The sequence below is a fragment of the Streptopelia decaocto genome (genome assembly GCF_964273445.1).
Source record: "Streptopelia decaocto genome assembly, chromosome: 18".
NCBI lineage: Eukaryota > Metazoa > Chordata > Aves > Columbiformes > Columbidae > Streptopelia > Streptopelia decaocto.
This window is the reverse complement of record NC_138673.1, coordinates 4,742,211-4,755,930: the sequence shown is the minus strand read 5'-3', so window position 1 is coordinate 4,755,930 and position 13,720 is coordinate 4,742,211. Positions and strand designations below refer to the sequence as shown.

Sequence of the window (13,720 nt, the reverse complement as noted above, 5' to 3'; positions counted from 1 at the left end):
CATTTTTTTCTACATGCACTTTCTGCATTACAAATCAGCTTGCAAATAAAAGAATAATTGTTCATTGGAATTTCAGACTGTATCTAATTTCTCCCATAGTAAATGTTTCACCCAGTACTTATTTGGTATTGTTATACACAACCAAGTGGTGCAATCTTTTTTCAAAAAAAATCCCAACCTTTACCATATTCCAAATCCCCAGTGCTGCATTTCTCAATACATTATCCAACTAACCACAAACTTGGCATAAGAGCAGAGTGATCGAAACACACGCTAATTCTGCCACGTTTCCAATGGGCATTAATTCATTTGGGGAACAGCAAAGAGGGCTAGGAAAGCTTTCAGAAAGTTCTTCCCAAGGAACAGGACTTAAGGAATAGGATTCAAGGAATCCTGTCAAAGCCAAATTCTCAAGCCAAAATTACACCAAGGGCCCTTCTTCTACTATGTCGTGTGTGTTAGATGTCCAGGGACACTATCCTGACCACCACAAAAAGCCGAAGCCTTCCTGCGGCAGGGAAGCACCAACAGCTATCAGAGCATCCCGGCAGCACTGCTTGGCTTTTAGAATAATCCCTCTATTCCATCTTCTTGAAAATCTACCAAAGCTGCTTTCACTACACACCTCTGATCAGGTGGAAATGGGCAGAAACATATTTACAGTAGCTAAAGACTCTTTTCTTGAGCCACATTTAACTACCTCTATAAGTAGGAAAGCACTGTCTGCTTTTAGGACAGAAACTACAAGTTCTACAGCGCCCTGCACGGATAAACAAAATTAAACACTCAGATGCGATCGCTAATTCCACTTCTGATGAAGCATGTTAACTCCTTCACTTAAAGCAAATCAGCTTGTGCTCTGGTGCAATCAGATCCAACCAAGAGATGCCAAGAACTCCACCTGTTTCTAATTAAATAATAGAAGTGCTTCAGTATTTAAGAGCTACTCATTACTACTTAGTTTTTCCAGATTTTGCTACAAATTTTATAATGTTGTAAGATCAGTGGTTTATGTTAAACAATTAGTCACAGCATGCACAGAACTAATACCCCATCCTTATTTCAATCATATATGATGCAATATCAGGATGAGATTTTAAAAAACAGAAACACACGAGCAAGACTTGGCTTTAGACTTCCATTCCCCAGCTCGCTAGTAACAAGTTATGCCATTCTGCTCAAAAGCAATAAGAAACTGTACTTTCCACCAGCATAGGTGCCTGTCCTAAAAAGCTATGATGACATTTTGAGACTTGTGTTTATGGTCAAAATACTTCAACATATAGTTTGTCTGGTTTTCAAATGGTATCAACTTCTTCCATTCATCCTGTAGATTCAACTTAGATTCGAGATCCAAGCCAGACTTACTCATGCAACACGGCTGGCCACAGAGATACAGCAGGACCAACTGTCTCCTCTGATATAGATGTACACACACACACAGAAATATTAAGCAAAACCTTAAAGAGGACGGCATGCCGTACCCACGGGAACACAGCGCTCCTTTTCCTGTTCTCCAGGACAGGGTTGTTTTTATGGTGAAGGCGATGCTGACATCAAGAACTACAAACACAAAACAGGACCCCGCAACAGCAGGTAACCTTCACGCTGCTGTACGTCAGCCTGATTCGGATCACAAAACTGCTTCTAAACAGGAGATGCAGTTTTAACTCGAGGGCAACAGCATTTCTCCAGTGATTTAATTTGCATTTATTGCCACAGTAGTCACCATTTGCAAGGATCTGTGTTCTCTACACACTGCAATTCCCTTGCCGTCAGTTATCAAACGTGAGTCCACGTTCAACCACACGGCAAACCGATGCAGAAACGCCACGCTAATTCCACCGTTTCTTTAGGAAATAAAACTAACCTTTACTAGAGCAAAGGGTTAAGCGTTCGGCTGCGTGATGCCTTTCAGGTACAGTCTCAAGTCAAGAGCCACGTTTGATACCTGTAGGAAACTGCCATTTTTGCATCTCGTATTCCATTTGTGAACAGACCCTTTTGTTCTTTAATCCAAGCTCTGAATTATTTAATCCTGCTTCCAACCCTTGAAATCTCTCCTCCTATAAACAAGAGGTTACTTAGTGAAAGGAAATAAATAATTAAAAGAAGCAGACCCTAAAGAGTTCCTGGATCTGTTTTTAATTAATATTGACACAATCTTGAGAAAGCTGCCGCTCAATATGACAAGGCGGGTCGAAGCCCATCAACAGTTAAACATCTTCTCGTCGCAGCAGAGGAAGTTGCGAGCGGACGGGGCGCACGTCGCCGCCGCCGCGACACGGGACCGCGCGGCCCCAGCGCCTCGCGACTTTCTCACGCAGGAAAACAAGGGGTTCAAAGGCATCGAGGCGCAGAGCTGCGAGCGCTGGAGTTTACAGGGCGCAGGTGGAGCTGCGCTAAGCCTAAACCCTTCAGGTTTTAGTCCTGGAGTAACGGAAGCGCAGACGAAAGCGTTTTTTATTTTTCTGTAATACGTTAGTACAGATGAATGGCAGGGGAGGGAGGAAGCCATGGACAGATCTGTAAGACTGAACTTCATACTCAGTAACCATAGTTTTTATAGCGTATTGCTTCATCTGCAAGTGGGAGTAAATATTACACTACCTCTTCACACAGATGGGTGGATTAAAAAAAAAAAATACAAAGCTAATTTGAAACAAATTAACTATTCTGCATATGGATGCAGGTAGTCTCTACCTCTCCGGTCACTCCAGGACTCTGCACAGACCGCGTACAACATTAATAAACTTTGCACGGCAGAGAGATCGCTGGGCGAACCTGCCAAGGGGTGAACAGCCTCAGTCTGCAACGCGTCCTAACGACCACAAGTCCTCAAAAGCAGGTAATGAATATTGTGCAAACAACTTTAAGCTAGCGCTACCGGAGTGCTTCAAAGGACAACCTACAAGCTGTTCAAGTCAGACTGTCGCACTTAGTCTGCAAAAACGAGATTAAGGTTTGCACAGTGATACTCCACAACAGGTTTTACAGTACGCACAGAAATTAAATTATTATAAAAGTGAGCTATTTTTTTACTAAAAACAGAATAGAACAATCATCTATCAAAATGCCATTTGGCTGCGTTCATTACATTTTAGAATTTAATTTACATGATAGATACTTTAGCGTAATATGTTTTAATCAATAAGCATTTCTGAAGGCTTTATTTTTATAGGAAATATTTAGACTTCTTCACTGTCAAATGTAACGCCACATCAGTGAAGTTAGGAGAGTTTATTTTCCTACACTAAGCAAGTACAACCACACATACACAGAGGCAAAAGCAAAACTCCACAATTAAAGATGACAGACCTTGTTTAACTACATCTTAATTTAATCCATTTTATTTTATACAATTCTACATCTGGATCTCATTTTCTGTATTCCTGTAGGTATTCTGGGTCACTATTAAGAACCCTTTCAAGTTACCAAAGTTCAGCCAAGTCTACCTTAATCCAAAGCCTTTAAAAGGAACAATAAAAAACCGGGGGGGGGGGAGGGGGGCGAAGAAAGAAAAGCCTAAACCAAAACGCTACTTTACCCCACCTCCTAATGCACCTGAAAGTCAGAAGGGACCAGCCTCCTAGTACAGATCCTGCGCAGCACTTCCCGTTTCGGGGGTTGCTGGGGTGTTTTTTTCGGCATCGCTCCCGCCAGCTCGGCCCCTCCAAGCCCCGCCGAGGGGAGGGCGGCGGGTCCCGCCGGCTCCGGGTCCCGCTCCCCCCGGCCCCCCTCACCTCCGGCGGGGCTGCGGCTCTGCCCAGCATCAACGCACCATGTTCCGGCTGCCGCGGGGCTCCGGCACCGCAGAGCCCTCCTCGGAGGGGACCAGGGTGGGCAGCCGGCGGCTTTGGAGCCAATTTATTTAAACGGGAGGCAGCGGAGGGTTCGGAGAGGCAGGGCAGCGCTTTCCTGCACCAATCAACTGGGAGAAACACGCATGTTGCAATCCCATTCAGCGGCGGGAGCAGCACCAGTTCAGCGTTTGACAACCTCTCTTCTCCCCCACCCCCCCCCCCACCTCAACCCGCCTTGGCCTTATCTATACCCCAGCAATTACATTAAACAGTGGATCTGCAATTTCCTCAGGGCACGCACCCAAAGGGTGAAGGGAAGCTGGTTTGCGAGGACTTTCCCTCGGAGGAAACAAGACTTGTAGGCTGTTATGAGCCAGCACAGTAAAGCATCAATATTCCCCTCATCTGTCAGATCCTGGACAGCAGGAGAGGCTGGAGAGCCGGTGCATTATGTAAGCGTGCCCTCCCGCCGCCGGGCGGGACTCCCCCGCGCCCCGCCGGCCCCGCACCGGCCCCCGCGGCAGCCGCCCCGGCCGGCGCTGCCCCCGCGCCCCCCGCACACACGTTCCCCCCGGGCCGGGCGAGGCCGGGCGCTCGCCCCCTGCCCGCCCCGCGGGACCCCGCCGCCGCTCCATCCCTCGCCGACGGCGGCTCCCCCCCCGCCCCCCAGCGCGGTGCCAGCGCGGCCGCGGCGCTCGCGGGGCGGCGGGAGCGCGTCGGGCCGGAGCCCCCTGCCCGGCGGCGGCGGAGAGGCGGGGGGCCGGCACCCCGCGGCGAGGCGAGGCGGCGGCGGCCGGGCAGCGGCGGGGAAGCGTCCGCCTGGCCGGCACCACAGCGCCCCCAGCCCCCGCCGCTCCGCGCCTGCACGCCGAGCCCGGCCGGCTCCCTGCGCCCCCACACAAAGTCCCAGCACTCGGTAAACTTTCCCCGGCTCCCGGGGAGAAAAAGCGGCGGGGAAGCGGCGGCAGGAAAGGGGAAGGCAACGGGGGAGGGAGGCGGGCGGTTGGCGGAGAGGAGCGGGCGCCGGGCAGCCCCGCCGCCGCCCCGGCCGCCCCGCACGGCCCCGGCCGGCGGGGGGGAACGGGAAGCGGGGAAGAGAGCAGCCCGGGACGGAGCGGGCGAAGCGGCGACGGCCCCGGCAGCGCCGGCTCCGGCGCCATCTTGGGCTGATCGATGAATTGAACAAAGAGGATCAATTTCCGATGGGGCCGGTGATCAATGGCGGGGGGGGCGGGCGGAGGGAGCGGAGCGCCGCGGCCGGGCGGAGCGGGGGGTTCCCTTTAGGCGGCGCGGGCCGGCAGCGGGAGGAGGAGGGGGAGGCCGGGCCCGAGGGAAGGCGGAGAAGGGAAGGAGCGGGGGGGGGGTCCGGCGGCGCGGCCCGGCCGGTGCGGCGAGCGGGAGAGCCTGACCTGCAGCTGCTGTAAATCAAAGCGCTTCCAATATTGAAACATCGATCCCACATTGGCCGCCATCTTGAGACATATTGAGACAGAGTGAGCGGCTGATAGAGAGAGAGGGGCTGGAGTTCAGGAGCCGGGAGGGAGGGGGAGGGAGGGAGGGAGGGAGCCGGGAGGGGGGAGGAGGGGCGGGGGGGCAAGGGGGAGGGAGGCGGGCAGGGAGCGCCCAAATCCCGGCCTGGAGCCCGCGCCCGCCCGGAACACGGACTCAGCCCGTGCGCTCGCGGGGGGGGCGGGGAGGGGGCGCTGCGCCCGCGCGCTCACAGGGCGGGCGCGCCCCCCGCCACCCCCCACTATACACACACATACATACACAATCCCCCCACATACACATACACAACCCGCCCACATACACCGCGGGGGCGACACGGCGGGCGCGGGGACATGGAGGGGGCAGCGGGGCGGGGCGGGGTACGGCGTTGCGGGACGGGGGGGGCTCTGCGGGGCAATGCGGGGTGCGGCGGGAGGGGGGGAGAGGCGCTGCGGGGCACCCCGCATTGCCCCGCAGCGCCTCTCCCCCCCTCCCGCCGCACCCCGCATTGCCCCCCCGCTGCACCCCGCATTGCCCCCTCCCCCCCGCCGCACCCCGCATTGCCCCCCGTCGCACAGCCAGCGGGTGCGGGGGTTAATGGCAGAGAAAGCGTCGTGCGCGGCAAATGGTTCCCCGACACGCAGGGGAGGTTGATGCCCTGTCGGGGAGCCTGCGGTCTAAAATTAGATAAGTGGAGAGAGTTTAGGGGAAACAACAATGAAAAAAAAAAAAGTCCATTCGAGGCAGCCTGATTCACTGTGTCCGGGGCGGTACGAATTCGGCTTTAAAAGGGATTTATTTAAATGTAGACGGGCACTTACTCATCGGGCTGGTGCCGCTGACCGCTGCCTTGGAGGGGACAACTCGGGTGAGGGCTGGAAAATCAGATCCCAGCCCCGTGCAGGATATCCATAGAAACGCAGATTAAAAGGATGAAATAACTTATTTTGTTCTAAACAATAATGTTACTATAAATATGAACATTTTCCTTGCTCTCTTCCTGAAAAGCACAGAACCTTTTACCAGGCTCATCTCTTAACAAAACAAACCAGTGTACACAGTCTGCAAATGTGTTCCCCCCCAAGAAACCATTAGAAACCATTCCTCGTTTCCTTACTGGGAAATGGGCAAAAACACTGTCTGTACTTGTCCCCTTCTAAACCAATAAGCTGCACAGTATTTTTCCAAATACAGCTACTTTCACTGTTTTGCACTTCATCTGTAAAAGGAAAATATATCTTCCTCTGGGTAAGTGAGCGATTGTAGATTTTTTCTCAAATTGTATTTGATCATCAAGTGAATTTAGTGCTCACTCAAGTCAGTGGGCTGACTACTTGAAAATGGCTCTATCTTTTGAGAGGTTACAGCAGAGACAGCGGCAGAGCAATTGCTACAGATTATTTCCCAATCCGCTGCCGTCCTCGTTTGGAGGAGCACCATTATTTCAGCCTCCATTTCCACTTTTTGCTGAGGCTGCTGCTTACAAAGATACTAATTGCGATGGCGGGTTTTATGTTAATGGATTCCACGTAATGATCAGCTCGACAACTATAGACCTTCAAATTGTTAGTTGGCTGTACTGGGAATACAACTAATGGCATTTGGCGATGAGAGTGTCGGGCCTCCATCTGGTGACCGAGGCCGAGGTTGGAACCCGAGCCATCGTGGGGCTGCACCCCGAGGTGCCTTTTGAGGAGGAACCCCCTTTTCCTCCAGAAGTGCCACGTTTCGAGGGAGGGCGGCTCCTTGCTGGGACGGCGGCTGCGTGTCCGCGGCTGGGATGATGTTTGGGAGGCGTGGGGTGCCCGGCCGGGGTCCCCCCTGCTCCAGCGAGAGGGTGTCGGGTGCTGCTGAGCGCCAGCCGGCTGCAGGAATGGAGCCTCCAAATTCTGACTAACAACGTAACCGGTTTGGTAGCTCTAAAATAGGATTTTAATCCTGGGAAGCATCATTTCACATTCCAGTGATCTAATCAAAATCCTTTCCTCTAATCTCTCCATGGTCCCCCCTTTCTAGATGAAAGAGGCTGGAGTTCCTGTCTTCACCCTTTCTCCGCTGCCTCCCTGTTCTACCAGTCTGTTCTGTGTCCAGGCAACTGCAAAGAGACATTTCAAAGACTCCTGCCGTGCCATGTAGATGTTTTCTCTTGTTAGTTTGGACTGCAGGTGTGTAAGCCCCAAGGATGAAGTACCACGGTGCTGTTTTAGGTTCCAGGCATACAGTCATAGTACAATAAATCACATAGTAATGCTCCACTTTGAACGCACACGCAAAGAAAAAGAAAAAAGCATCTGACCTGAATCATTTTCTGGAAACACATCTGGTTAAAATCCAAAGTTTTAAATTGAGTAATATTTTAAAATACATTTGGTAGGTATTAAATTACAGTGTTATATCTGGTAATATTTATGATACTAATGTGTTAAGCAGAGGTTTATATCTGTCAAGAAATATGAATGATTGTCATATGGGGTAACAAATGTATCCTGATATAAATAATATTTTATGATATTTTTAACATTCTCGTCGTCTTTTTTTTGCGGGAGTTACATCTTGTCACGTTATTGCCAATTTGAAATAAAAGCTCTGTGGCTAGATACCAAAGCTTTTAGCTAGATAATTTTGAATGAGAATAAACAGTACAGCTGATTTTAGGAAGTACTGAGAAACCTTAACTCTGCCGGAAGACAAATGCTGAGCACCTTTAATTCCTCTTGTCTTCCGTACAGGATCAAGTCCCTTATTTGCCGTTTTGCGTGGCAACCAGCCCAAGGAAATCTTGCTTGACAGCTCTGTTTTCTCAAAGTGCTGCATTTCTCCAGGCTGGATTCTGCAAAGATCCTGCAGGGTACAGAGCTCCTCGGAGCAAGCGATAATTTGCTTTGTGTTCCTGCTGGAACGTACCTATTTAAGATGGAAGAAAGACCTTGGAAAAATCGGTGCACGCTGGCAAGAAGACGGTTAGAACAAAGTTTCCTTGAATTATTATGTTTTGAGGAATCGGGCTTGTCTGTTTGTTTGAGGAAGGTTTTCTTAAGGTTAGGTTTGATCTGTGTAAATGCTAACTTCTTTCAACATGCACTGGTAGAGTACTGAAAAAGTGAGTATGGTGTATTTGAAGCTTAAATCTAAAATGATGGCAGTAACTAATAGGAGTTCAGTGATGCTTGCTACGTCCAAAACACTTGTAAGTAGGTTGTACAGATTTCTTTTACATTTTCTCCCAGGTATAGTCATACAGGCACTATTTTAGGAATCAGGCAAATACCTGATTAAAATTTGTCTACTATTAATTTTACTAGGTCATAAAACGTCACTAATACAGATATTAAATAACATATTTGCACATTGGGCCATCAGTGGCAATTGATCTTGTTATGCTTCACATGTCATCATCCAGAATACTGAAGAAAAGGGTAACTTTGAGTCTCTTCTTCATTGATTCCTGTTTTTCTTCTACTTTTTCACATAAAGTGACTCCCAAATATCCTGTAAAAGTTCCTCTAGAGCCTCCCCTGGCCGCTCCTTGTCCAGCCTGTCCCCTCCTCACCTTCAAGGCTCTCATCTTTGCATTTTCTTCAACTGCTTCTTGTCGCTGGCTGCCTGGCTCCACGTGCCTGTACCTGCTGGAACGGAGCGTCTCGTTCCCAAATCCCATCCCTCTCCACTGCCAAAGTGTCCTTGTGTTCACTCTCAAACTGGATTTGAGAGCAAAGTAAGCTGTGCTCCATCTACCCTTGTTATATCGTGCCATTGCATAGGCAGACTCCATAGGGATGGCAAAGAATAGAGACTGCCAAACAGACTGATAATTTATGTTCCTGGCAGATTTATCCCAAATTAAGATCAAAACTCATATATGTCTTCCAAATCACAGATTACTTTTTTTTCCAATTATTGTTAGTGACTCCAGTTCTGCTTGATTTATATCTCTTGTAGTAGCCAGAGGTTTCGCAGCATATAAATTGCCAGAGGATTTGGCCAGTGATGTGGACACAATGATGTGTACAAGCTCAGGAAACCCCCCGAGCAGAAAATGGTTGGAAGCTGGGAGAATAAGGAGTATCCCATGTGCATGGGTGTCCACCCGTGGTCACTGGCAGAGACAGGAGGCTCGGCTGGATGGACCCTTGTTTCTGAACAACGTGGCGATTCCCACATTGCTTGGTAATCTGTGAAAGTTTTAGCACAAGTCATGCAGACAATGGCATATGTGATCTAAGCGTGCAATCCCGTGACTACTGCACAGCCACAGATACGCGCTGGTAGGTGCAAGCAATTCTCATAGAGGGCAGGGAAAACAGCCACAATTAAAAGCAAAGTAAATTTGGGTGGTGTGGTTACTTGCTGTTTAGCTCTGAAGACATTTAGAAGTATCCAGCGTAACCCACAACAGATCTTCTTTGAGGATTTGTGGATTAAGCCATACCAACAAAAACATGTGATGACATTGTAGTGGTATTCTCTGCCATGTACAGCAGGAGTTATTGAAGACCCCAAAAGAACGAATGTATTACTGTGCCTAATGAATCGAGTCAGTCTTCCCAGATTGAATATGTTTGCAACATTTCTGTCAAATAGCTGCCTTTCTTACGGTATATTCTATCCAGATGCATGGTTGTGTTTTGGCCAATGTAAGTAATAACAATACCCATAGGCAATCAGAAGAAAAGGACCTAGCAGATTATTCCCTCCCTTTAGCTGGCAGTGAATACCAGTTTCACACCAAATTTATTTAATCGTATTGCTCGCACCAGTTTCAATTTGTAAGCGCCGTCCTTGCCTTATTGTCCTTTGTCCCGTGCCAGGATGGTACCAGAGGCAGCGTTTGCTGGGCACGTTGAGCCCTTTCTTGGCACGTTGGGCCCTTTCTTGGCTGGGCAGGGCTCACGCTTCCTCTTCTCTCCCACTTAGGCTGTTCTGTTGATATGCACATTTATCTTCTCTGTCCTTTAAAGGGGTTAAGGAGACAAGTTAGTAAATTATGTTCCCAGGCAAAATTCCCACCTTTTTTCTCACTTGGAACCTTTCACTTGTTTTTTACCTCTTACTGGTTTCTGTTAGGGTTTTGGGTTTGGGTGTTGGGTTTTTTTTTGCACATCCTTTTTTGCGGTATTTAACTCTTGCTGTTCCTATCATGAATTTCCTCACCCGCTTCATGCAGCCACTTCCTCACTACACGTTCTTGCTCTTGCCAGCTTGGCTGGGGACCCGTTTTGGCCATGCTTTCCCCCCAGCTCTGTCCCAGCCAGGTTTTTCTCCCAGGTCCAATATTTCACATATTACTTTACCAAGCTGAAAACAGCATTATTAGTTTAAATCCCTTTTTGTTTTTGGAACCTCAACTGGGATATTCTATTCTGCTTTCTTTGTGCCGCTCGCCCCGTGGCAGGAGAGCTGGTTTAGTGACCGTAGCTGGGGATGGGATCTGCCTTCAGATGTCACACGGCTTTTCGTTACATGAAACAATTCACCAAGTCTTCCCTCAGTTTCTCCATTCTGTACAGTACTCGTGGTCACCGGGAGATAGACATCTCATGGTGGGTGTCTGGCACTTGCACCTCATGGGTTGCAGAACTGCAGGAAGGAGACGGAGGGAAATACAGAAATAAAGCAGCGGAGCGGCTGCTCCCTCACCCACCGGTTTCCCTTTCATTCACTTCCAGATAAAGCCTATAAAGCAGGTGAGCGCAAAGCTGACGCTGGCTTGGAAAAGAGCAAAACGGTGTTTGTCTCACTTTCCAATCACAAACACTTAAACATCCCTCTGCTCCTTTCCTCCAGCTGGGCTTTTCAGTCCCCTCGTCCTGGCCTGTCAGCCCTGGCACTCGCAGCCTTTGCGGGGTGTCCCTTTAGGTGTCCCCCGCGGGTGCCGGCTGTCCCAGGGTGGCTCAGCCCGCGTCAGCTCCGGCTCACGGGTGCCAAGGGAGAGGCGTCCGCCCTGGGCCCTGTCGGAACACGCTGGGCCGGGAGAGGAGCGGCAGCCGGGATGGAGAGACAGGTGTGTGCGGAGATGGGGAGATACCCAGACACAGCGACTCGCCGCCTCCTGCGAAACCAACCTCCGCACGGGGCTCCGGCGCTGGCAGGAGCGGCCAGGGACCGGGGCTTATTGTCCTATGTGATGTTTTGGATGTTTGAGGTGGTTTTTCTCCCAATAATGAGTGTGAGGTTTCATTTTGGGAAGCACATCTTTTCTTAGAAACACAACTGCGACTGGCTGAGCACAACTGTGATTTACCGCAAACACAACTGTGTTTGGGGTTGTTGCATCTGGATGCTGGGGTAGGAGAAACAGTAATTCTGGATTAATGCAGAAAGGGAGAAAACAGACACCCTTCGAGGAAGCTGTAAGTTCACTGCAGCTGCCATACACTGGCGAAACTGATGCTGCATCCCACAGGAAACACCTTAGTGTGGAGAATCTCCTTTCTAAAGAGAGCACATTCGTGCCTGTCGTGACATACACGAGTGAACCAAAGTGGTTTGGGTTACATATCAATCCAGTATTTCTTTAGTAACATGTATGAAATAAACTGATTGTTTTTCCCCTTGGCATTGCATCATTTCCTATTTGGTGTCTGGGTGGTGATGGATTACCAAATAGGGAAAAGAAGTCCATATAATTTTTTATAACTCAATATTACCTTCTCCTTTGGAATAAAGAGATCCGGTCTTATTCTGGCCATGATTCTGCACATTTATATGCTGGCCCTTGATTGCATCTGCTTGGCATTATCCTGGATTGGGGCTTTAACCTGATATGAATCCAAAGACACTATAAGGGAATTGGTGGGATCACTCTGAATTTCCAGGGGTGTAGGCTCGTGCAGACCATAGCCTATTAATCTTGTTGTGTTCTTGCTGTAAATAGCAAGCTGGATGTGGCCCAACAAGAGTAAAACAAATTGAAAACATTCATAACGAGAAGTAAATGGGTTTAAGATGCAAGAATAATGTATTGGTGGGTTGTCTCCAAGTATCCATTTTTTAAAAGTACCAAAGCACGTACAAAACTTGATTTTAACATGTTCTTAAATGCCCCGCTGTGTGGGGCTGAACCAGGGCCGTACGCATAAGACCCGCTTTCATGAAAGGATTATCTATAAAAAACAATTAAAACTGCGAGAAGGAGGAAAGTGTTCAAGGGCAGCCAACCTGGAGGAAACAAATATGATGTAGTTATGTGAAGTGTTTCTAAGTGCAGTTTATGAACACGTATGAAAGAGTAATTTTTCACTTTTCAGACTGCAACTGTCACACAGAAAAGAAACAATTGCCTGTTTGTCTTTTTCAAGGATTTTTAGAGAACACGTTGCAGTTCGGATATTTGTTTTGACCTGCTTTTTCTTTTTTAATAGCTTATTGTTTTGTTGATTACTTCAGATTAGCTTTCTTGTGTGCTCTCCTTCATTTGTGGTTTATAAAGAAACCCGGTTTATCTGAAAGCAGGAATTTAGTTTAAATTTTGTTTAAAATTTCAGACTTTCACACACATGGGTTACCCAATTTGAGCTATAAATCTCACTTTTTATTCGTCTTACATCATCAGAATAAACGCGAAATGACACAGAATGCCCGGAATTGCAATAATGCAGTGTAACAGAACTGACTATCAAGCTTCATATATAGATAAGATTAATGCATAAATCTAATTTGATATTTTACATTACTGGGCTAATATTTTACAGATGTAATGCCAAGTTGTTAAGTAAATGAAAATCACCGAGAGTCCAATTCTGAAAGGATTACTCAGGCAAAAATCCCTGAAGTCAAAGGGAGTATTGCCTGAACGAAGTCTGCAAAATTAGAACTAGAGCCATATTCCCAAAACAGACAAGCAGGTTTATCTTAGAGATCTGCCCATGAGTTGAGTTCTTGTAACAATGAAAGATATATAGGGAAAACGAACAAGCAGGTAACCTGAAATATAAGGAGAGACTGATAAGATCGCAGCAACCCTGAGCAAGCACTTGTGTGGCTGGTGATGTCAACAGGAGCCCGAGCTGGTTTAATAAACTTGTTCATAGTTGTCCTGTGCTGTGTTTCATAGACTGAAGTACATAGACCACGTGAGAGTTGAACAAGGAGAGGATTCATATTAAATTTGCACATAAAACACCTCCATGAAATATGTGAAATGCTTTTCTTTTTTATATGATTCCAATGAAACATCGATCATAAAACTCTGCCCTCCTGCTCCTTTATATTCAGTTTCAGCTGTTGCTTTGTGTTTAAAGTTTGGATTCATGACACCCGGCAGAAATAATTGTGGGGCAGTTTTAATTGGTGAAGAAAGACCATTACTCTGCTTGCTCGCTCCGGGGATATAAATCAGGAGAAACCCCACCAGAACTGGTGAAATGTTTCATTTGAGTAAGAGGCTGTTGGGCCAAACTGTATAAACAGTTGCAGCTCCAATAAAATAC

At 48.1% G+C, this 13,720-nt stretch overlaps 1 protein-coding gene and 1 long non-coding RNA gene across 13 annotated transcripts in view; one reads left to right on the top strand and one right to left on the bottom strand.

The window, feature by feature from the left end:
- Window positions 1-5,353, bottom strand: part of CUX1 (cut like homeobox 1) — a 262,345-nt gene extending 256,992 nt beyond the window's left edge. For 4 of the 8 annotated variants that reach the window (XM_082068457.1, XM_082068461.1, XM_082068462.1 and 1 more), the window contains exon 1: window positions 3,565-3,734. In XM_082068457.1, coding sequence (XP_081924583.1) covers window positions 3,565-3,651 — 87 coding nt within the window. In that variant the 5' untranslated portion in view covers window positions 3,652-3,734. The other 4 variants (XM_082068464.1, XM_082068458.1, XM_082068459.1 and 1 more) reach the window with 3 other exon arrangements.
- Window positions 4,088-8,702, top strand: LOC309447637. 5 transcript variants are annotated; one of them, XR_014185640.1, is made up of 3 exons: window positions 4,088-4,255; window positions 7,308-7,456; window positions 8,021-8,702. It is a non-coding gene; the product is annotated as an uncharacterized lncRNA (long non-coding RNA). The 5 variants fall into 5 exon arrangements; XR_014185641.1 differs by lacking the exon at window positions 4,088-4,255 and adding an exon at window positions 4,607-4,719; XR_014185642.1 differs by lacking the exon at window positions 4,088-4,255 and adding an exon at window positions 4,782-5,014.
- The last annotated feature ends 5,018 nt before the right edge of the window (window positions 8,703-13,720 follow it).